General features: G+C 44.5%; 2 protein-coding genes across 2 annotated transcripts; one reads left to right on the top strand and one right to left on the bottom strand.

Annotated features, from left to right (window-relative positions):
- The first annotated feature begins 24 nt into the window (after positions 1-24).
- ggt1a (gamma-glutamyltransferase 1a) lies at positions 25-24,219 on the top strand. The gene is made up of 13 exons (XM_044018686.1): positions 25-82; positions 17,363-17,540; positions 17,631-17,761; positions 17,860-17,949; positions 18,105-18,297; positions 18,824-18,984; positions 19,088-19,237; positions 20,027-20,163; positions 20,371-20,558; positions 20,677-20,804; positions 21,193-21,305; positions 21,386-21,499; positions 23,394-24,219. The coding sequence occupies exons 1-13, from the start codon at positions 40-42 to the stop codon at positions 23,538-23,540; spliced, it is 1,773 nt and encodes a 590-aa protein (XP_043874621.1). The 5' UTR covers positions 25-39; the 3' UTR covers positions 23,541-24,219.
- lrrc75ba (leucine rich repeat containing 75Ba) lies at positions 256-13,737 on the bottom strand. Its single transcript, XM_044018688.1, has 4 exons — positions 13,059-13,737; positions 6,822-6,950; positions 6,175-6,287; positions 256-874 (listed from the first exon to the last, which is right to left on the bottom strand). The coding sequence occupies exons 1-4, from the start codon at positions 13,350-13,352 to the stop codon at positions 265-267; spliced, it is 1,146 nt and encodes a 381-aa protein (XP_043874623.1). The 5' UTR covers positions 13,353-13,737; the 3' UTR covers positions 256-264.
- Positions 24,220-24,441: the final 222 nt, after the last annotated feature.

The following is a 24,441-nucleotide window of genomic DNA, read 5'->3' as shown; positions in this document are numbered from 1 at the left end:
GCGAGCGTCGGTTCATTAAATCTTCCAGCCCCCCCTCCAATGAAACCGCACCTTGTTCCTAAGAGTGCCATCCACCAACACAGTAAGTCTGCCGTTGTGACCGTCACTATCTTGAGTGGGTGAATTCAGAGACATTGATAAGCTATGTATCGGGGGTGAATGTGGGTCGGATGACTGGGCTCGAGTGCAGGGGCTAAGGAGGTAACGGAGCGCTGTGGGATGACATCGCATCCACAGGTGAGCAAGCCTGGGGCGAACACCTCATCACCTCTCACAGTAGTGAAGGGTGAAATCTTTGGAGAGCTGCTTCTTCCCCAAACCCCAAGGTTCCAGCTCAGACTTGTCGTCCATGTCGTCCTCGTCCTCGTCCTCCGCCTCTTCCTCCTCCTCCTCCTCCTCCTCATAGTGGCTGGGCTCCTCGATGGAGGTCTCCATGTGGTAGCAGTAGGGCTGGCCCTCTGTGTACTCGTAGATGGTTGGCAAGCTGCTCTTCAGGCTGCAGCGTCGGCGCAGTGCGACCAGCAGCGGTTGGGGCATGGTGAAAATGTCCACGTTGTTGCCCAGGTCGATCCAGGACAGGTTGGAAAACTTCTTGGGGTCTTTGAGCATCTCAGTGAGGTCTTTGAGTATGGCCAGGGTGAGGCGGTTGCCATTGAGGGCGAGGGTGCTGAGTTTGGGCAGCGAGGCGAGAAGAGGCAGGAGAAGCTTCAAGTTTTCATCGTGGAGCTCGGTGAAGCTGACGTCCACGGCCACCACGGTGTCTCTGTTGCTCTGGAGGTAGTAGACGACTTGACGGACATCGCGGGTGGACAGTGGGATGCCGGACAAGTCAATGGTGTCACTGGACAGCTTTTTCTGAAGGGTTGTCTTCAGGCTGAAGGAGAAAGGACATGAAACACACATTAGAGGCTGAAAATCTCCAAGACTCCAAGGTTTTATATGACATGTTTGCTGCGTTGTCGAAAGACCGCGGGGTGATTGTGCCGCTTCAGAGCAGAGGGATGATACAGAAACTCCAGCACAGGGATTTACTAGTGTAAACAGAACAGGCAAAAACAACTCTGTGAGCCAGAAGCCTGAGCTCAAAGCTCTGAGGGCCAGGAGCACAGATATCACTGAGCCACAATGCTTTACTACTTAAGAGATAAAGTATGACGTGTTTTAGAAAAAGATAACAGTTGTTGGCCACTGGATTTTTTAGGGAGGGAGGGTTTTTTACAATATTTATCAAAAGAGACATAGACACAGACATTAAAACACAGATTGAGAGCCATCAAAACCCTCGTCTTGCTAAAAGCCTATACGTTTCTTGTTCCACACAATTTAAGCTACATAAGAGCAAAGGACTCGATCCCCTCTGGTCCTGAAGTTTGTTTTGGAAACACCTGACAGACCTGAAGGTCCAGGAGCTTCTCCGTGTAAAGCTCCAAAAGGAAGGACCAGGATGGGTAACCAGAGTGATAATAACGGATAAACAAATGGCTAAATCACGGTTATTCCATGCGTTATTTAATGCCCCCGACCCTCATGTGGAGGATAAAGCAGTAGAAGATGGATGGATGACGTCGGTCACATAGAAATGAACCGTATTCGATCGCATCAACCCACACCGACTCGATTGTGCGTTAAGTTAAAGATAAGATGCGTTTAAGTATCGTTAATAAAGCGCTATTAAAGTCTCTTTCTTGGTTTTCGTGGTGTGCAGCTGTGGGTTTGACACAGAACATTCATTTGGAAAACGGATGTCAGGCGATGACAAAAGATGTGATTAAGGAGACTAAAGGTATCGGTGTTCTAAGTGCTTGGATTACAGGCTCATCATTTAGAACATAACTCACGCGTTCCTGTGCCAGTGACTGACACTTTACATTACAGGTGAAAATAGTGTATATATATATATATGTATATGTATATATGTATATATACATGTATGTATGTATATATATATATATATATATATATATATATACACACACACATATATATATATACATACATATATATACAGTATATATCACAGTGACAAATAAGTAAGTAAATAAGTAAATTAATCAACAACAATGTTGATAAACGATTAAAAAGACTGTGTTTTAAGGACATTTTAAGGACCAAACAATACATGGATTCATTCATCCATTGATAAAATGATCCACAGACGATATGAGATCTGTGAATAATCGTTAGTTGCAGCCCTGTATAAAAGCTGCTCACGAAACCCCGGCTAAAAGTCAGATTAATCAGCGTCTAGTGCCCTTTTATAACACAATCCTCATCTTCCACCAAAAGCACAGAAGTCCTCGCCCCAGCAGAGGCTTCCCTGCAGCTGTGAATGGGTTTTTGATCACACTAACAGCCCCCCCCCCCCATCTCAGGCCGTCCTCCTGCACTCAGGCAGCATAAAAAATGGATGCCTGCGCCGGTGTCTCCTCGGGAAGCCTCCTCCATCCTTCCTCATGATGAATCTTTATACCTGAACACAAGGCTTTTTAATGGACAAACTTAAGAGGAACGTCGTCCGTTTACAGGCAGGCGGTTAAAACCTAAAAAATAAAAAATTAATAAAAAAATGGTGCAGCGGTGCGGCGCTCTCTCTCCACTATGAATGAAATTACATTTGATGCATGTCACTAAGTAGAGTGCAGCAGGCGGGGAGGAAATAATCCCCTCCTGCATGAACGTCCAACTGAAGCCAGTGATAACATAAATGGCGTCCACATTCCTGTCACAGTGCTTCCCAAATTATATTTGAAAAAATGGCATTATCGAGTAAATATCCATTAGATAATGAAGTGATCCATTAAGCATTCCCACGTAAAGACAGGAGTGCATCTCCTGCTTTCACTCATCCGTCTCTGCGTGTGCCACGTGGGGGTTCAGCTGAAAAATAATGATGATATGTAAACACGTGACATGGTTGGACAATAACAAAAGCACTCCTTCTCTCTCTGTCTCCCTTGAGCGGTTATTGCACTGTTCATACTTTGTTTTATTTGCAGTCATTTACGTATTATTCCTTTCAGTCGTCCGGCCTGAAGACAAATGTGAGACGATTGCAGTTCATTTTCTGCTCTATGATACAGGGACGACTGTGTCTTGTGTACGTTTGGACAGCAATCACAGCTGCTCTCACCACTCTGTATTTTCCTGGCAGTGGACTCGACACGCAGACAATCCGTTAAACTGACGGATGCACTCCTGAGGACGAAGTTTTAATGTGCACGGAATGCTGCAATGCACAATCACGCACAGTATATACTGTACATGCAGGTGTGGACGCGGCAGCTCCTGCTGACATGGTTACTCATATTTTGTTTTGTTTCCTGTCTTGAGCAAGGACAGTGAAAAAAAACACAACAAAAAACAAACAAAAAAAAGGCAAATGAATGGCATTAGTGAGATGACGACATTTTAGACATATATATATATATATATATATATATATATATATGTATAATTTTTTTTGTTTTTTGTTTCGTTTAAGTTGCATTTCCACTAGCATAGCACCAGGTACCAGGTACTTTTTTGATTAGCATTTAGCTTTGTATTATTAGAATAGAGGTAGTATTTTTAAAATTTTAAAAAAAAGCCAACCTCAGTTTCCTCTGAGTCGAGAAACATCTTCCTTCTTTTCTTTGCTACGTGCCCACCAGTGACACTTGGTCCTGTTAGCGTGACTGTTAGCAAAGATGGCGGACACTGTTTACATTCTGGGAATGAGGTCCGGTCCCCCTACGAGTATGTAGGTCCAAAAAGTGCGGAATTAGCGTTGCTTTACTTTACTAATGGCGTGTTTCTTTAAATTGCATTTCCACTAGCATAGCACCAGGTACTAGGTACTTTTTTGATTAGCATTTAGCTTTGTATTACTAGAATAGAGGTAGTATTTTTGAAAAAAATGTGCTTCCCAACTTCAGTTTCCTCTGAGTCGAGAAACATCTTCCTTCTTTTCTTTGCTACGTGCCCACCAGTGACACTTGGTCCTGTTAGCGTGACTGTTAGCAAAGATGGCGGACACTGTTTACATTCTGGGAATGAGGTCCGGTCCCCCTAAGAGTATGTGGGTCTAAAAAGTGCGGAATTAGCGTTGCTTTACTTTACTAATGGCGTGTTTCTTTAAATTGCATTTCCACTAGCATAGCACCAGGTACCAGGTACTTTTTTGATTAGCATTTAGCTTTGTATTACTAGAATAGAGGTAGTATTTTTGAAAAAAATTTGCTTCCCAACTTCAGTTTCCTCTGAGTCGAGAAACATCTTCCTTCTTTTCTTTGCTACGTGCCCACCAGTGACACTTGGTCCTGTTAGCGTGACTGTTAGCAAAGATGGCGGACACTGTTTACATTCTGGGAATGAGGTCCGGTCCCTCTACGAGTATGTGGGTCTAAAAAGTGCGGAATTAGCGTTGCTTTACTTTACTAATGGCGTGTTTCGTTTAAGCTGCATTTCTAGCATAGCACCTGGTACCAGGTACTTTTTCTAGTAACTGCTCTGGCGAGGTTCCAAGCGAGCTGAGGCGATACTATGCGTGACGTCGTCGTCAGACTGCCGGCCACTGATTGGTCAGAAAGAATCAAGCCAAACAATGCCGAACTGTAGATCAGTTAAAAAGACTTGAAGGAATAGTTCAACGATTAGCATTTAGCTTTGTATTAGTAGAATAGGGGTAGTATTTTTGAAAAAAATGTGCTTCCTAACCTCGTTTCCCCTGAGTCGAGAAATATCTTCCTTCTTTTCTTTGTTACCTACCCACCAATGACACTTGGTTCTGTTAGCGTGACTGTTAACAAAGATGGCGGACACTGTTTAGATTCTGGGAATGAGGTCCGGTCCCCCTAGCGTTGCAGTTTCCCACCTGACCACTGGTGGGCACGTAACAAAAAAAAGAATGAAGATATTTCACGACTCTCGAAACTGAGGTTGGGAAGCACAATTTTTCAAAAATACTACCCCTATTCTAGTAATACGAAGCTAAATGCTAATCAGTGAAGTATTCTTTTAACAATCCTAAAAACGTGGGTTAATTTCCAACAATTAAATCTCAATATTTATGAGCGAGGCAAGGCGAGCTGGGCTTAAATGCTCCTGTTACCTTTGTATAAACCAAATGACTTCCTGTGTGCAGCGTAGGAATGTTGTTTAAAGGTTAAAAAAGTGCATTTCTGAAACACAAACTGACCTTACCCGATAAAAAACAATACAATAAACACACTAAAACCTGAGCTGAGCTGCCTTCTTTAATAGTAAAGTGAAAATAAGTGAGCACCCAGGGAATAATCACACAGCTCCTTTGATAAAAGTGTTCGAGCAGACAGAGCAGACAAAGTGTCTGGAGAAAATTGAGTTTGTGAGGTGAACTGACAGCCAGTGTCAGACTGGCCCCGTCTCCCGTCTGTGTCGATTTGACAGGTTTTTGTTCACCAACACAAACGGCAGACGAAGCCGTCAGAGCTCACAGCGTCAACACAATTAATATTCCGTTTCGGGGTGGATTCTTGTTTTAATGATTCATGTCGTCTCAGCTGGTGTCAGACCAGTCCCCCCGCCCCCCCCTCTCTCTGCAGGCATATAAAGCCCATAACATGACAAAGTAAAATCCTTCAGCCAGGGTTTTAAATCCCGAGTCTCTCCTCCAACAGCACAGAAAAGAGCCACATCCCGGGGAACACGGCGTCACAGTCCCTCCGATTCTGTGCGTCGACAGCTCTGACTGACTCATAATGAACCCGCCACGTGTCGCCGCGCTTGAATTGTGTTTATCTTTAGAAAATGAGAGAATCGTGCGGCGTTCGGAACAAGCAATGACACAGCCCGGGTGACAGGCCGTTCCCTTTCACAAATAGATCACCAGGCGACTCCTTTGTGCGCACGGCGTCCGTGTTTAGACGCGCTCGCTAATTCTCCCCCGTCATCATTTGCACATTAAAGTAATTTTGTCTTTTATCAAGATGGGTACCTTTACATTTCAACATGAGCCTCATGGGCTTTTTTTTTTCTTTTAGCAAGCAGATGGAGTCATTTTGGGGCAACACACACACACACAGCCACTGCCAGCACTTAAACAGAGACATGACATGATTTCTGCCCTACACTGTCAGCTACAAAGATGGAAATCTCTACATCCCGACATGGAGTGGAGCCCGATTTTTATTCCAGACTGGACACAGAGGGGCTTACCAGGCCTGGGATTTCTGTCTGGACATGCTCTGCCTCAGCCACTTAGAGTGCGGGGTCAGGTGGTAGATCAGCTGCCTGCAAATCTTATCCGAAGACTTTATGGTGTCCGCGTCCTGAAGAGAGAGAAGGAGCAGAGAGAGTGTTTCAGAGTGGCACGCGGGAACAAAACAAGGCAGATGCTTTTCAAAATGAGATTTCAGGGTTTGGTGCCATTTTCATTATTTCACTATTTCGTTTCTTTACGGTTATATCTCTCCCATAAAAAGAATTCAAGTCATTCTGGATACCTCGATTTAGCTGCACCGGCTGGAGCGAGAAAATGCAATCACATGCACTGTGTGTGTGTGTGTGTGTGTGGAAAACACAGGAAGTACACAAGAGGAGAGAGATTCACGCAACACAGCCACAGGTAAACAAAGGTCAAGGTTGTTTACCTTAAAATAATTCAATATTCACGACTGGAGGCTGAAACAGAACCGAGTTATGAGTCATATCTCTGTGCACTTTTATTTAATGTGCCAGTTCTGTTAATTCCTTGAGGCTTATCGCTCGTTATATTACAGTTTTATGAGTTTTTTGGTTATGAGATCAAACTACTCCTATTTTTAGCTCAGCAACATCCTCCGATTGAATTCTCGTTCTTTTACCTTTTTTGGACACTGCATCTCCCGAGCCAGGCTGAGCAGCAGCTCGTGTGAGATCGGGTCCACTAGGTTGAGGAAGGCGGGGTTTTTATACAAGATGTCATTCAGCGAGCTGCCCTCTAAACCCAGATCCTGCAACACACAGAAAAGAGGAAGAGGAATCAAAACCGCACAAGATGAAAGTGTAAACATCCTGCCCTTAATTACAAACAGACCCGTGTGCCCTTGGACCTGGGGTGGGGGACGGGGGGCCTCCGCTGTGTCAAGGGCAACGTGACTTGAAATGGAAGGATAAAAGAGACGCTCATAAAAGGAAACAGGTGCTTTTTCAGTGAGAGAGGGGACTCTTGAGGGGGTCGCAACACGCTGTGTTTTAGCATATATAATCGCACCTACATGGCGCAGAGCCTCGGGGCGCCGCACTCCACGCCACAGCGCGTGCTTTTCACATCGACATCGACTTCGAGTATCTACCACTCTGAGACATAAACCGTGCTGATCAGTGTTGACGCTGAGACAAACATAAACCGAGTCCTGATCAAGAGCAGAGGTTACCGAGACTGAGGCGAGACGAGGAGGCTCTCTCCTGTGCTCCACTTTTTGAATAAACACTGTTATGAAATGTGATTCTTTGCGGTTTAGAAACCCAAACAAGTTCACTTGGTAAGTGATGGTCTGGCGACAGCTTCTCCTTCTGTGATGTCTCCATAAACCTAAGGCCTGGGGTCATACTAGAGGTCCACTAGGTCCCGCTTGAGGTACAGGTATAAAGGCAGGAAGCTGGGAACTCGTGTGCACCTTTGTGGCGGGCATACTGTATGTTTTTTTTTTTTGCCAGAGCGGAAGAGACAAAGGATTTCTTTGTTTGTTTAACTGGAATAAATAAACCATCAAAACCTCAATAACCCAGCAGGGACATTTGGTTTTGGTTTAACCGGAGTACACTACCTGTCCAGGGTGCAATAGTAGTCGTTTGATTTAGTTAAGTTTGAGATAAAATTGTATGTTTGTTGTTGCAGAGGAGTACCAACTAATATTGGTAAGTACACATGACTGAAGTTTGGAATTCTCTGATCCAATCCCACAAATAAATAAACAAAAACAGCCCATCCCACATCAGGTGTGGTCTCAAATAGTCCTGATTAATAATCCAAGTCCTTTAAAGGTGACATCGAATGCTTGTATCACACATATATGTTAGTTAAGGAGGTCTACTTACATATATTAACTTGTTTTCATGGTTAAAAACCTCCTAGTTGCTGCAAACGAGCCAATCAAAATATCTCCTCACTGACGCTCTTGTCAGCCGTGCTGTTTCAGACCAAAACCACACCCCCAGAACGTGGACTGTGTTGTGATTGGCCAGCCAACGAGAGCTTTCCTACTGTCCTGTGATTGGCCAGGTACCTGGAAGTGACGTAATATACAGGCCAGCTCTCAAATACACAGCTCCCCCTCTGGCACGGTGGATGCTCTGCATCTCAGCAGCTACAACGAGAGTAGTTCTTCTTCTTCTGCGGTCGAATGTACGCAACCGGATGTGCCCGGACTAGTTCCCACACCAGGAGGCGCTACGGTGGTGAGGTTTACTGATGACATCATCAACCTACGGAAGTGCCGATCCGCTTTGCAGAGCCCAGGAAAACAATAAAACCCAGGGTTTCATAAACAAGGTCGCAGATACACACACAAACGCAGCGTTAATTGGAGCTTCCGGTCTATGTCGCCTTTAAAGTTGAGACATGGAAGAGACTATAATGTATGTTGTCCTTTAGTGGTGACGCGGAATACATGTGATGTAGAAACCTGGACAGGACAGCAAACAACAAAATCACAGGCGACTAAAACGGGAACATTTCTTCGAGTGTGATGCAAAGCTGTGTGTGCTAAAAGTACACAATCTGCCCTCATCAACACAGCCACTCTCAAGGTCCCGGGGAGGCAATGCCCTTGTGACCATGCAACTTTAATTGGAGAGGCAAGACTGTGACAACACACAGCGCGCACACACCTGCACGCACAGTTGTTTCTCCCTCCGATACAATTGGCATTGATTATAATGGACAGTTTGAGTGGGAGGCTGGCAGCTCCGCGTTACTGGCTCCCCTTTTAACAAGGGCGGCAGTAAACACAGACAGGAGCCAAGGTGGCAGAGAAGCCGCTTCTTCCCTTCAGAGCAACGCGTTATAAAAATATCTCCCCATCTGAGTTTAGACACAATCAATTGTCACGTTCACGACGCTCAGCATGAAGCCACGAATCCTTCCCATATCTGCAGCGAAGCTCAGATCTTTCCCCGTATCTGGAGCAGAGCGTTATAACACACCAATTAACTCCGAGAAACAGGAAATCACAGAACAGAATGGAGGACGGATGAGATAAGTGTTATTTATTAATAACTGGAGCTCGTTTAAAGAAAACAAACTGCTGTCATTGAGACCCCAGGTTCAATTATTGGCTTGATTCAGACGAGGATTCAGAGTAATTCATGCAGGGACCGGCCAACAGCTAAAAGACAGAGGAACGCCTAAGGGCAACAAACACATCACAACCTGAATGCACCCACATTTTGGCTGTCAAATCAAGCCTGATTAAGATCCAACATCTCAAGTGTCTTGGATCTGGGACACATTCTTGGTCACGACGGTGGCAGAACAGAGCTGGGCGGTAAAATCGTGACTCAACTGATGTTGTGACTTTCTTCAATTGAAATTTAACAGAGGATGAATATATATCAATATAATGTATTAACATTTACTCAAGAGCAAAAAACAATTATCGCCCTACAACTCAGATATCTACATTATTTATTATCTTGATTATTAAAGGAATATTTCACCGTTGGAAAGATGAACGTCTATTAAAACTGGATCATCTATGTAGTATAAATGTGAAATAATATTTGTGCCTTCTTGGCTGAGAAAGGCAGAAAAAAATAAGTAAATTTTGGCTCATGTAGACGAACGACTCAATGAACAACTCCCAGAATGCAATGCTGTCTCAAGCTTCGAAGCAGACAGCACTAGTTGTGTAAACACACATATCCCTGTGAGGAATTAAATATATAATAAATATAAAAATGCAAAACAAAATACTTGGTACCCGCAGCCGTGGGCCGGCGCACACCGCAACAGGTAGCCGGGGGTTGGTGCGCAGCGCAACCGGCAGCCAGGAGCCGGTGCACGGCGCAACTGGTAGCTGGGTAGCTGGGGGCCGATGAATGTATTCTAGCGATACACAGCCACATGCAAATCGTTGTAGTATTCATTGTACCCCTTTAAAAGATTCTTAGGTCCCTACATCAAACGGAAAGATAGCAGGTGATTAGCTTTGGGCTAGTGTGTTTCCAGCCATAAGGGTTATACAAAATAAGGGTCTAGCAGCTGTTATAGAACAAAGTAATCAACAAGGTTATGCTGTCATCCTCCTGCCGGTCAGCGCTGGTCCTCTAAGCCTTAGCAACTCTCAGCTAAGGAGGTCATGTTGCATCACATGTTTCACCGTCAGAGATTTCCCAGGGATGTGTTGTCAAAAACAGGCTCCTCAGTTAAAGGCACAGCTGTAGCAGGCTTTCACTGGTCCACTGTTAACGTGTAAACCAGACGCCGGAGACGCGTCTGTTCCGGCTATGTGCCTGTGATTCTCTATCTCGCTAAATCCACTGACCCGATTCCCTGTCACTGTGTTCATAGTCACTTTCCCCGACACTAGAGACCTCTGCTCGGGCTCTAGTCTGAACCGACAGAAGACACCATTCCCTATTCACTCCAGTGAACAAACATTGTGGGATTGGAACAAGGATGTGAGGGGTGGTCAGGCGTGTGGATACTGTCGGAGACTCATACTGCCCGTGGACTGCAGAGGAGCACAGGCTATTGCAGAGAGAGAGTGAGACAGACATAAGAGGTGGAGAGGGCTGGAGGGGGCAGGTCGCTCTAATGGGAGCATTAGAACAGGCTAAGGAGAGGGAACCAGGACGGATGCAGACAGAGGATGGTTGCATGTGTATTAGAAATGAATGTGATAAAGCAGCGACATACAGTCGGACTGTTTCCCGACTAAGAACGCAGCTCCTCCTTAGAAACCTTGAGTGTCAGCACAGAGCATGTCAGCTCACAGCGGGGTGTCAGGCCACGTACTGTCTCTCCCTCTGAACTGATGTGTCACAGGTACACAGCACGGCCCATGGCCTTGTTTCTGCAAGAACATAAAGCGACGGTCGGACTGAAGACGGGGTGGAAATCAGATCATTTTAGACCACAGTGTTCACACTCTTGCTATTGGTCACGACAAACGCGTCGCCGTGGAAATATAGAGGCGTATCACGTCGTGCTGCGTGGCGATAACGAGGCGGTGGCGAGATGAACGTGGATCTTTGATGACTAAAACAGGACGAGACACGTGCAGAACGGACGTAAGTGGTCGTGGGTGACATGTCAGACGTTCAGAACGCATGACATTTCTGCCTGTGTGCAGACCAATTCGTTTCAAGACGGGTCGGGTGGGTTGCCGATATCGCCGCCGACCCCTGGCGACACGGTTGGGGCGCACTGAGGACAGTCTGCTCCGATTGAGGCCCACTGACAACCCCCGGTGAGGGGGCAGTAGAGGTGCAGCGATTATTATGTCGGCGGGGGGGGGGTCGCTGTAAAGCAGCTGCCTGCCATCTTTGCCCCGAGCCTTTCCAAGCCGACCTAGAGACGGTCGAGGAAATTTCATTTTCACAACTTATGTGTGACACTCTTGTATGATGAAGTAGGGCATCAATTGATGAAAAAAACAGTTCAAAAGTTGAAAAATGGAGATAAAAGGTTTCTGCCCAACAGGAATTTGCTGAGACTATACTTCGATTAATCGGTTCGAAGCTTTTTTCATGATTAAAACAAGATTTCCGATTGTTTAAGCTTCTTAAATGAGTATTTTCTTCATTTCTTTGCTCAGAGAACTCATTAAAAGTGAATCATTTTGGTTTGTGGACATTTGAGAGCATCATCAATTCCAGGTTTGACAAACACCGATCAACATTATTCAAGGTTTTATGATATTTTATGGACCAAACGATTAATCGGGAAAATAATCAACAGATTAATCGCTTATGAAAATAATCGTTAGTAATCTAAAATGGCTGGCAAAAACAACACTGTAGGTAGGTAGAAACATTATTCATCCCAAAAGGGTAGATTGAAGCATCCAGTAGCTTATTCACTGTAGTATTTTGCAGCATGAGTGAACACTTTCTGGCACTGCATTGATTTTCATGTCATCTTTGTGTTCGGTGTTAAAGGCTGGGACATATTGCCCCGACAGTCGGCTGTCAGGAAGAAAGGTTGCAGAGTGTTGACGAGAGCCAACAAAACGACCGGCACAGACATTCTGTGCATGTGTGACCACCAGGAGACGGTTGTCTTCATTTATCAGTGCAGAGGAAAAAACAAACAAACAAACATCCAGAACATAAATTAAAGAGTTTGTCTTGTCACCAAACTAAAATGTCCAAATAAAATAACGTTTTCCTGTTATTTGAGACCGAACTGTGTTAATGCCGAATATAAATATTAAATCCAAATGTTCAATCTAAAGCTAAAAAGTAGTCAAAACAGTGAAAAAGTAGAAGCAATAAAACTATAACATGACATTTTACATTATTAGCAGAGCTCCTGTCTACGATGACAAGGGCCAATATCAGCACACACTGTCCTGAAGATCCAATCCAATCCTTTCAAAATCAACAATAAGTTGATAAGCTCATGAGTGCTAATGAGGGCTAAAACACACACACACACAAGAAGCATTTAAAAACTATTATTCAAAAGAAAATACATAAGAAACAACTCACTCTGGGTTAAAAGCCAAGGCAAATAAAACTAGATTTAAAAACAACAATCAGACACATCTTTAGAGATCTGATTTGAATCGCATTGCAGTTCACCTCCACATGGTCAGAATCAGATAAAACAAGAAAAACAACAACAGGAAATGTGTTTTTTTTCTAACTCAGCAGACTCTCAAAAACCAATTTAGATCAAATCTGTATGTTTAGGAGAAAACATGTTTGAGCAAGTGGTTCAAGCGCCTGAGGCCAGGAGGTCAGAGGTCAGGGGTGATATATATATATACACAAACATACATACATCCTGCTGCAGCCCCTGCTTGTTATCCATCTGTTGCTCGTGCGTGCATGCGTGCGCGTGTGTGTGTGTGTGTGTGTGTGAGGCCGACATGAGTGCGTTCTCCTCATACCTTCCTCAGGGACCGGAGCACGTCGCTCGCCTGCTCTATCCTGCGGTCGCGGAGCAGCTTCTGGATCTCTTTGATCCACGCCACCCGCCTCATGTACGGGCTGTGGTTGGTCCTCCGCAGCATCCCGGGCAGTTTGTCTGATTTCAGCATCAGTGCGAAGAGAAAGTCCCCGCCGCCCTGTCTGCCGCTGCCCCGGTCCCTGTCCGCGTCCCCCGCGCTGTCCGCGAGCTTGCGTCGCTTCTTGGAGAAATTCTCGTTGTCCAGACTGTTCTGTCTGCTCAGTCTGGAACCCATGGTGGCTGTGGGTGCGGCGGTGCTTGTGCGGCTCAGACGAGATCAGCCTCCAAAAAGGAAAAGCATCATCGTCAGTCTCAGCTGTGCCTTTGTTTGTTTTCCTCCTCGCGGCGGAAGCTCCTCGGTGGAAAGCAGCGTCGTGCTGTCTGGCTGCTGCTCACTGTCAGCGCACTACATTACTATTCGCTCACACGGTGCTGCTTTGACTTGTTTTCACCGCCGCAGCTGAGCAGGATACGTGCGCCTGTGCGCGGAGGATGAGGAGGATGCTGGTGGAGCTGCTGTTGCTGCTGCTTCATCCTGTGGCTGCTCCAGTCTACGCTGCTGTTTAGGTTTCAGCCACGTGGAGCGTCTGACCAATCCCCTCACCCTCTCTCCTGATCATACAACTACGCACAGTCTTCTTGTATGAAGTACCTTGAACTACTAGATACTTGAGTAAAAGTACAAGAAAATTGCTTTGGTAGAAATTGATGTCACATTTTTTATAAGAAATAAAAGTCTCAAAAGTCATTTTTATAAAGTATAAAGATGAAGAGCTAGGGTTGAGCCATGGAGGTTCAATTCCTGGCCCTGCTAGTCTATATGTGTCACTTAACCATGTTGACGTATGTAAATGGGGGTCAAAGACCATAATAACAACTCTTCCTCTGACTTTTTTTGGTAGTAACAAGTGACAAAGGCAGTTAGAGGTAAAAGTTGCTAGAAATATACATTTTGTATATGTGCAGGTATTTGTACACAACACTGACTATATGCCATTCATTTCATATACATCCATTTTCCACTGCTTTATCCTCCATAGGAGGGTCGTGGGGGCGATAGGCGGGGTCACACGCTGGACAGTTGTCCAGTCCATCACAAGGACACATATAGATACAAACAGCCGTTCACTCTCACACAGTGTCCAATTCACCTCATCCCCATATTGTATTATTTTTGGGCTGTGGGAGAACATGCAACCTCCATGCAGAAAGGCCCTTGTTCCAACCACTACACCAACCGTGTGGCCCACATTTCAAACTTTACAAGTTCTTTGGACACGTGTCAACTTAACAATGGACGTTTCTTAGTTTGCCCTCTTTATTATGATATGTAATTGTAATTTGGTAGATTGCAAATGGCTTACCTTTTTGTTATCAGGCTGTCAGACGCTGCTGTTTGCGCCCGTCACCGCTCCGCTAAGTCTGTTTGAAGAACATCAGTCGTGTTCAGACCTACAGGAAGGGGCTCTGAAACAAAGGCAGCTCTCAGTCACGACATCTCCCATGACACGTGCAGTATACAGTACTTTTAAAACGTCCATATTCTGTTGTGTGTTCTGAGTTTCATATCTGAAATGATCTTGTCTGTAACTATTTATACTATCGATCGATCTTGACCAGGACTCCCTGGAAGAAGAGATGTTGTATCTCAATGGGACTTTCCTGGCTAAATAAAGGATAACAGGGATGCTCTCCCCGTGTGTGTGCGTGGGTTTTTCTCCCGGTTCTCCAGTTTCCTCCCAGACTCCAAAAACATGCAATATGGGGATTAGGGCAATTGGACACTCTAAATTGTCTCTATACTCCGCGCGACCCTCATAAAGCGGTAGAAGATGAATGGATGGATGAATTACTGTAACCAATGTAGTTTTCAGCTGATTGGACTCCAGCTGAGAAATTGTTATTCTGTGTGTATTTCAACCTCATCGCAGACTCGGAGGCTTTGATCCTGATTTGAACTGGATTAAATCTTCCTTTAGTGCTGCTCAATGGGAACCATTTCCCCTGGCTGCACTGCACTCTCCACGGAGCCTCTGGTCTGCTACTGTTTTATTATCAGGGGATTAAAGGCTCACTAAGTCTGGAGGGGTCTTAGGGCTTCTGTGATACTTCAAGGGGTGTGTGTATGTGTGTGTGCCAGTTCTCACACGATGGAGTTTGCTCATTTGTGAATATGCTGCTCGTGAGAGCAGCCGTTTCATTTCTTCTGTGTTATTTTGGGATCATGGGGCGTGTTTCAGTTGAGGCCTGAGAATCAACTTGTTAGAAAAACAGCTGGTGTTATGAACCGGAGGTGTGCGGTGTTAACGATGTGAGGAGATGTAGAGGCAGAGAGGATCACATGACCGGGAGTCAGAATATCTTACAATCCTCAGGTGACCATTATTTCTCCTTTAAATAGGCCATTGTTCATCAGTGTTTAACAGAGGAAAATATAAAAAAGACAAGATAATTGTATGTGTTTGTATAATATATACATATACATACATATATACATATATACACACGTATATATGTATACATATATAACTTCAGATAACACACACATTAAAGACGACCTCAGCTTTTTCCAGGTAACAAGCTAATTAGAGGACTCCTGCAATGACACATGGAAAACACGTGACATCATCATCATCATCTTCTCCACTTGCGGTCAGCTCTGTGCCTCTGCAGGCTGTGTTTCACCCGTAACCAGGGAATGACAGCGACGACGACAACAACAACAACAACAACAACAACAGAGTGTGATTTGATTTGCCGCGGAGTAAAATGGCAAAGGCACAGAAGAGCCAGACCCTCCTCTTACTGTGTCAGGAAAATCCTGGAGTGTAGCAGCGCAACCCTCACGGCAAAGTCAAAATGAAACCCATAAGCCTCGAGCTGATGGGTCAAAATGTAAACAAGTGTCAGCTGGAGGGAACCTCTATCCAGTCTCCGTGATGTGAGCACAAAAGCTGAAGGAGGGCTTTAGTGAGCCGCAGCAAACGGAGATGTAATTGTCCTCTTCCTCTATAAACCACATCTGCCCATTAACAAAAAAAATCACATCCTTCGGGTGGCTCTGAACCTGGGAGATCTGGAACAGGATAGCAGTGATTAGATTTCGCCACAGTCACAACAACAGCAGCAGTCCACAGACTTATCAGTGTGGCCCAGCAACAGTGGTGCATGCTGGATCAGCAGAGGTACAGAGGCGTAGTTGCTGCTGCTGAGAAGCTGCAGCTCCTGAGATGTTGGGATGATAGACCCAGGCCTCTCAATCAGTCTGTGTGGAATAAGCCACATACTGTAGACTGTGACATGAATCCTGAGAATGGCAATGGCTGCTGCTGGGTGAGCAGATCTCACACAGAGCCTCAGAGTCTGCTAGCCCAGGATGAGCCAGAATCAGCTCTACTGAGGTCACCATTTTGGACCAGCATGTTTTTACAATAGCCCACGATGGACAAACTGCATCGTTTGAGTTTTGACGTGTCGTTTATGTCGGGCCTTCCTTCTTTACATGACAACAGGTGGTGATATGATGGTGCGGAAAGACACCAGGCTTGGGTAGAACAAAGACAACTTTATTGCTGCAAGCCAGGATCAGTTCGGACCCTGCAGGTGTTAATAATTACACATTTTAAAACCTCCTTCACTTCCTAGGCTGATGTTCTCATGCTCTTTTTTTACCTTTTGAATTTTTTATCTTTTTTACTGCACACCTTCCCTGCCTCATGACAGGATATGCAAAAATAAGAATGAGCTGTGTTAATGTGTCGATCTAAGTCAGACGATAGGTTTCTCCAACACACCTCCATTGTTGTCCGTCTCTGTCCCAGTGTGTCTGTTTTTATTGCTGTTACTTTAAAAAAGAAAAAAAGAAAGCGCTAGGTGCTTATTACACAGCAAGCGTTGCTCAGCAAATGATGTCAGTGCTAAGTAACACCTGTAAAGCAGAGATGATTCACGGCACACTGAGAGTCGACTAACTACCGTCTTCTGTCATTTTACACACATCTATCTGCGCTAAAGCAACTTAAGGTGAGTGAACTCTGTGCTCTACTCTCTTCGCCTGTGAGCAGCAGTAAAGGATCAAGTTTTAACGGTGGTCCTGAGCAGCCTCAGTGGAGGTTTGCACTCTTTGAACGCCGTCTCTCATTTGGTATCTCCAGATAAATGAATTGGTGATATCTGGATGAGAAGATGCTGGTTCTGAGCTCAGGGGATCATGTGAGACTGTTGTGTTTTTTTTTTGTGTCCCAGACAGGAAAATGGTTGGGAAGCCCATGGTTGCTGGTCTGGTGGTCCTGGTGGCTACAGTGAGCCTGTTCCTCGGGATATTCATGGGTCTGGGGAAGCAAAACACCCCTGCCCCCTCAGACTACTTCTACTCAAAGGCTGCTGTGGCTGCTGATGCCGGGAAGTGTTCAGAAGTGGGGAGGTGAGAAGACCGTTTTTTTGTTTTCCAACTGTGACAGTGCGCCCTCGGTGTGCTCTCAAGTTATTGTGAGGCATATTCTTGTGTTTTCAGAGACATCCTGAAGAAAAACGGTTCAGCTGTGGATGCGTCCATCGCTGCCCTGCTATGTGTCGGCCTTTTAAACGCTCACAGCACGGGCATCGGTGGAGGGTTCTTCTTCGTCATCTATAACGCTTCCACAGGTGAGCTGGCGTCATTCGTCACCCCTTGACAGCGGCGTTAACTTTGCCCAAAAAAAAAATAATAATCATCAGTCCCGCTCTCATCTCCTGCTCAACAGGGAAGGTGGAAACCATTGACGCGAGAGAGACGGCACCCATGAACGCCACTGAAGACATGTTTGGCAACAACACTACGCTCTCTCGTACAGGTAGCGACAAGACTGAGACTCACTCAGTGCACATCTGACTTTATTGAGTCCATTATCAGAGGCTAGAGAGAGATTTAGAGGGGATAAATAAAAAAGGAACTAAATCAGTAGACCAGACACGGAACAAAAAGGTGACTTTTGATGTTTTTCCGCAGGTGGATTGTCCATAGCCATTCCTGGGCAGATCCGGGGCTACGAGATGGCACACAAGCGGCATGGCAGGCTGCCATGGAGGGAGCTGTTTGAGCCCAGCATTACCCTGGCTCGCAATGGCTTCCCCGTAGGAAAAGCTTTGGCCGACGCCATTTCCAAGCACAAAGAGTCAATTCAAGGGGACGCCAACATGTGGTGAGGATGGAGAATGAACAGACACATGTTTGTTCCGTTATATTGTATCTTAATATGTCAGAATCATTTGTCTGAACCGAGTAAGCCGCGTACAGCTAAATACACAGTTTATTGTATTTTTCTTTTTAACTTTGTGCAAAACATCCAAATAATTACTTGTTCTTTGGATGTGCTGTAGTCCTTTCCTGTCAGTCAAACCTCTCGCAGCTATAGCTTCAGAGGATGTCCAATAACAAATAGATGCTTGACACCAAGATGATGCCTCACTCATTTAAGATGACAATAAGCGCACAAACAGAAAAAAAAAGATCTTGCGTCGTGTTGTTCTGTGCTTTGCACCACAAGAGCAATCTATTTTCGTCGTGCATCTCAAAATGACAGAGAAAACAATTAACCTTGTTTTCTGTTTCTCCGCCTGTGTGGAGTGCCAAAGACACAAGCGTTTTCAAATGAAGTCACCTTTCATTTTCCATACACTTGAAAATGTTGATTTTTCCTGTTCTCTTTGTCTCCCCCCGTGTTCCAGTGAGGTGTTTTGTGATTCTGAAAAAAACATCCTGAAGGAGAATGACATAATTAGATTTACAAAGCTGGCCGACACGTTCCAAAGAATAGCAGAGGAGGGGCCTGACGTGTTTTATAACGGGTCAATGGCACAGAGCATCGTGGAAGACATCCAGGCAGCAGGTACAATAATCAATAAACCAAACCAAATCTTTACCAAATGCAGCATCAGGAATTTGAATATGAACTCTACTCTTAAATATGCTCATTTCCATAACTGTTCCAGGTGGCATCATCACCCTAGATGATCTGTTGGAGTACCAGCCTGTGCTGAATGAGAACCCTCTAAAGGTGAATGTTGGGGAATACACCATGCATGTCCCAGATGCCCCCTCCAGTGGCCCAGTGCTGGCACTCATACTCAACATAGTGGATGGTAAGCAGCTTGGCTGAGTGCTGGTACAGCCATGTGGAAGAGAGGATGTCAGGTTTCCCCAGCCAGGTCGTCTCTGAGACGTCCCTCTGTCGGCTTTGGAGGCAGAAAGCAAAGCTGCGACTCAGTTCTGCCTGCCAAATATAATTCTCTGTCAACACTCCATCTGTCCAACACAGAGAATGTTTAGCTGTGCTTTAAATAAAAAAAGTGGCGTCATTAATTTTACTCCACGGAAGAGACTGAATATGTTTATAGGTGAGTGTGGAGGAACACGCTCTCCACAGTTGCCTGTTGCTCTTATTTGACTTTCAGTCTAATGACCTGCCACTGGCTTTTAGCACAATGACAGAGAACCCTCATTAAAGGAACACTTCACTGATTTGCATTTAGCTTTGTATTACTAAAATAGTGGTTGTATTTTTTGAAAAATTGTGCTTCCCAACCTCCGTTTCCCCCCCCGAGTAGAGAAGTATTTTTTTGTTAAGTGCCCACCAGTGATACTTGGTCTGAGCCTTGACACTGCACTTTTCAGACCGACTCGTAGGGGGGCGGGACCTCATTCCCAGAATGTAAACAGTGTCCGCCATCTTTGCTAACAGGAAGTGCCACTGGTGGGCACATAACATAGAAAATAATGACTCAACTCAGGGGTTGAGGTTGGGAAGCACAATTTTTAAAAACACTACCCCTATTCTAGTAGCACAAAGCTAAATGCAAATCGCTGAAGTATTCCTTTAATGTCATTCTTCATTCACTCCTGATGTGATTTTTGTTGTGGACACTTTGCAGGCTACAACTTCTCAGACACGAGCGTCTCCACAGCAGAGCAGAAGACTCTGACGTACCATCGCATCGTAGAGGCCTTTCGTTTCGCTTACGCCAAGAGGAGCAGACTCGGAGATCCCCGTTACCTCAATATTACCGACGTAAGCCTCAATTCCACAGACTTTTACTTTGGACGTGGGCAGAGGCATAGGCCATCCGGACAACCACAAAGGAAAAAAAATAAATGTATATATAGACAGAATCTCTGACGTGTATAGGGCCGGCCCCGGACATCGGCAATGGCACTTGTCGCTATTGTTAATTGTTGATTTGCATGAAAGACTGTGAGTTTGTTTTTCTCTCCTCAGCTCATTCACAACATGACCTCAGACTACTTTGCTGACGGCCTACGGAGTAAAATTACAGATGACACCACTCACCCAGACAGTTACTACGAGCCGGACTACTTTGTCCCAGACAGCCACGGGACGGCTCACCTGTCAGTCATGGCTGAAGATGGAAGCGCAGTGGCCGCCACCAGCACCATCAATCTATAGTGAGAAGCCATTTCCTGTCTGATAAAAAGCAAAGTGAAGGAAGCAATTGTGTCACTTGTTGTCTGAGACGTTGATGGAGTCCTAAATCCTAACAAAGCTGTTTTTATTTTGACTCAGTTTCGGCTCCAAAGTCAGGTCTCGATCAACGGGAATCCTTTTCAATGATGAAATGGATGATTTCAGCTCTCCCTACATGACCAACGGGTTTGGAATACCTCCCTCCCCCAACAACTTCATCCAACCAGGTGTGGCTGGTTTAAGCTGTGATTGTGGGACATGTCTGTTGTAATGGATGGCGGTGCTTCTAGAGTGGAGCCCTTATTTCCACAGGGACAATGTGACTTAATCTTTCCTCTTAGTGAGGAGGATGCAGAGGTGATGTTTCCAACAGCCTTACTTGTTCCTGCATTTGTCATTGTCAGCAGCTCTGATAACACAGAATCCCTCTTCTCCAGTTCTACCAGCTCCTGTCTAACATCGCACTGTGGCTCGCTGCTGCTCTTTGATTTTGTTCTTTCAGATATATGTGTTAGATGAATATGGCTGCTCGGGGACCATTAAAACCTCAAAGGTACAAAAGAAACCATGTGTCCATTAAGCTGTCATAGTTACCTTCAGTTTGTCTGTTGGCAGGGAAGAGGCCGCTGTCTTCCATGTGTCCCACGATCATCTTTGACAAAGACAACAGAGTAAAAATGGTTGTGGGAGCGTCGGGGGGAACGAGAATCACCACAGCCACTGCCTTAGTGAGTCGGATTCATTTACATGCATTTTCATCCCCACTGCATACAAACTTTGACATCTTGCTTTTCATGGCTCCACACAGGTGATCCTGAACTCCCTGTTCTTTAACTACGACCTCAAGAAAGCCGTGACCGAGCCGAGGCTCCACAATCAGCTCAACCCTAACATGACGGTGGTGGAGCAGGGCTTTGAAAAGGTGGGTTCCTCATGCGGAGACTTCACAAATGCCATCTGGAAAATATCACTACAGAACCGATGATGCTAATTACCATTAATGTCACCTCATGTCAGTGTGAAAATCACTAAAATTAGATTTTTATTTGCCTTGTGTCTTTAAAGGAATACTTCACCGATTTGCATTTAGCTTTGTGTTACTAGAATAGGGCTAGCATTTTTGAAAATTGTGCTTCCCAACCTCAGTTTCACCAGTGACACTCGGTCCTGTTAGCCTAACTGTTAGCAAAGATGGCGGACACAGTTTATGAGTGGGTCTAAAAAGTGCGGAATTAGATTTGCAGTTTCAAGCCTCGGACCAAGGGTCACTGGTGGGCATGTAACAAAAAAAAGAATTATTAAAAAAGATATTTCTCGACTCACAATTTTGAATGATTGAGTCGAGATATATCTTCATTCTATTTTTTGTTATTCCGCACTTTTTAGACCCACTCGTAGGGGGACGGGACCTCATTCCCAGAATGTAAACAGTGTCCGTCGTCTTTGCTAACAGTTATGCTACTAACAGGAGGAAGTGTCACTGGTGGGCACGTAACAAAGAAAAGAAGGAAGATATTTCTAAACTCTGGAGAAACTGAGGTTGGGAAGCCCACTTTTACAAGAATACTACCCCTATTCTAGTAATACAAAGCTAAATGCTAATCGGTGAAGTATTCCTTTAATAAATAAAATCTCATCTTAATGATTTTCACACTGACATGAGGTGAAATGAATGGTAAGTTGAGAAATATCTTCATTCTTTTCTTTGTTACGTGGCCACCAGTGACACTTGGTCCTGTTAGCGTAACTGTTAGTAAAGATGGCGGACACTGTTTACATTCTGGGAATGAGGTCCCGCCCCCTATTATTGGGTCTAAAAAGTGCAGAATTAGCGTTGCAGTTTCAAGCCTCGGACCAAGTGTCACTCGTGGGCACATAACAAAAAAAATAATGAAGACATTTCTGCTCAGGGGAAACTGAGATTGGGAAGCACTATTTTTCAAAAACACTATCACCATTCTAGTAATACAAAGCTAAAGGCTAATCAGTGAAGTATTCCTCTAAGATTGGATCAAACACATGCATGCACCAACAAACAAACATCTCAAGTGTGCCATGTCTTGTCTGCACTATTAGAGGAGGACAAGGAAATGATGAATAATAATAATAAAAAAATGCAAGCGAGACTAATGAGCTCTCAACACAAAGTAGGCCATCGCTGACATTGATTTAAAGGGGCTAAATGTAATTTCCCAAAAAAAAAGGTTCTCTCCAAGTGAAACTTGTGGCCATCACTGAACTGCAGCTTAATCACGATGTGCATGTGAGCGTCGTGGCGGCTGTGAGGCAGCACTCTGAGCGCCGGCCAAAACAGAGACAGAGACAGAGGAGACTGCAGCCCAGTCTAATGAGTCAGGCTACAAGCCAACGTCAAGGTCTTATTTTTTATGAAGTGACATTATAATCTGTACATTGGTATTGAAAAACAATGAATGCATGAATATTCTTACCTAAAATGTTTTTGGACACATGACACAGGACAGTTACTACCATAATATCTGCTCCAAATGTCACGGCGGTTGAGATATCCTGTAACACACACACAAAAAGACGAATAATGTCAGCGTCATGGTTCAACTAAAGGACAGAGAGGCTCGAAATTACTGACTATTTAAAAGTGTAAGTTGATTTACTGGGAAGCTTAAGGCACGATTTAGAAAACAGTAATAATAGTTACTTGATGCTGAATTAGGCTGAGGAAAAATCCAGATGGAAACAAACAACAAACAATATGTCCCCGCGTGTCTTTGTTGACCACACTTGAAAACCTCATGACTCCGCATGTCTGTGTGTTTGTTGTGATGACGACACGGCAGAGGGTGCTGGAGGGTCTGGTCCAGAAGAATCACATAACACAGCTGCTGAGCACGGCAGACTCTGTGGTCCAGGCCGTGGTGAGGCAGGGAGAGCGTCTCTGCGCCGAGTCCGACCCCAGGAAAGGAGGCTATCCGGCGGGATACTGACTGGGAGCATTCTGCTCCACTCTGCTTCTCTCAGCCCGGGTCATGTCTACAAAGACATTTGGACTGAGCCACATAATGCAGAAGTTGTCCACACTGGGGACTCAAGCTATGAAGACACAGCCACCAAATCCTACAGAAAGTCATTTAATTTTTTTGATTCCTAACAAATTCTTACATTGGTATTATATTTTCTGTGTTTTGAAGAAAACAAGAGTCCATGTAGTTTGACTCCTGTATCATCACAAATGCTGTTTTAGGAAAGGCCAAACAAATCTGATCCATACCATAAATTCACAACTAATTAAAAAGAACCAAGCGCCACAGACGAGGTAAAGGAAAAAGTTTCCATTACATTGGTAACAACCTGAGTGGTTGCAGGTTGTCCATGTCATATTTATTTATTTTATTCTCTAAAGAAAAAAGGAAAGAGCTTCTTTTTTTTTTGTCAAACGTTCATTAAATATTAGACCAATGAACAGTCATCAAATAAAAATGTTTGAGTTCGCAGTTGTTTTCCGTCACTCTCTAGTGAAACCACCACTTTTTGAAATGTAAATGTTTTCTATTAAGTAGGAGGTTTACTCGCTGTATAGTGTATTATGAAAAATAAATTTGCAGATATATTTTTCTAAATATGCCATGTTTGTCGACGTGCTTGTTATTAAACACTTTGAACACGGATGATGTATTTTTTAACCACATCACAGCTGTTTCTGTACGGAACTAAATCACTTATCTTCACTCAGTGTTTGTTTTGGTAAAATATGGTTGGTAACCATCGAGCAAACGGCGAAATAATGGCAAATAATAACGTAACAAACCTAAAGAAACAATATATTAATATTGCCAATCTGTTTGTAGAGACAAACTGTTTTGTGGAAAATCAGTTTAAGCCTCTGGT

Source organism: Solea senegalensis, unplaced genomic scaffold (assembly GCF_019176455.1).
Source record: "Solea senegalensis isolate Sse05_10M unplaced genomic scaffold, IFAPA_SoseM_1 scf7180000017645, whole genome shotgun sequence".
In the NCBI taxonomy this organism is placed as follows: Eukaryota; Metazoa; Chordata; class Actinopteri; order Pleuronectiformes; family Soleidae; genus Solea; species Solea senegalensis.
Note: the sequence above shows the minus strand (reverse complement) of the source record. Positions and strands in the feature narration are given on the sequence as shown.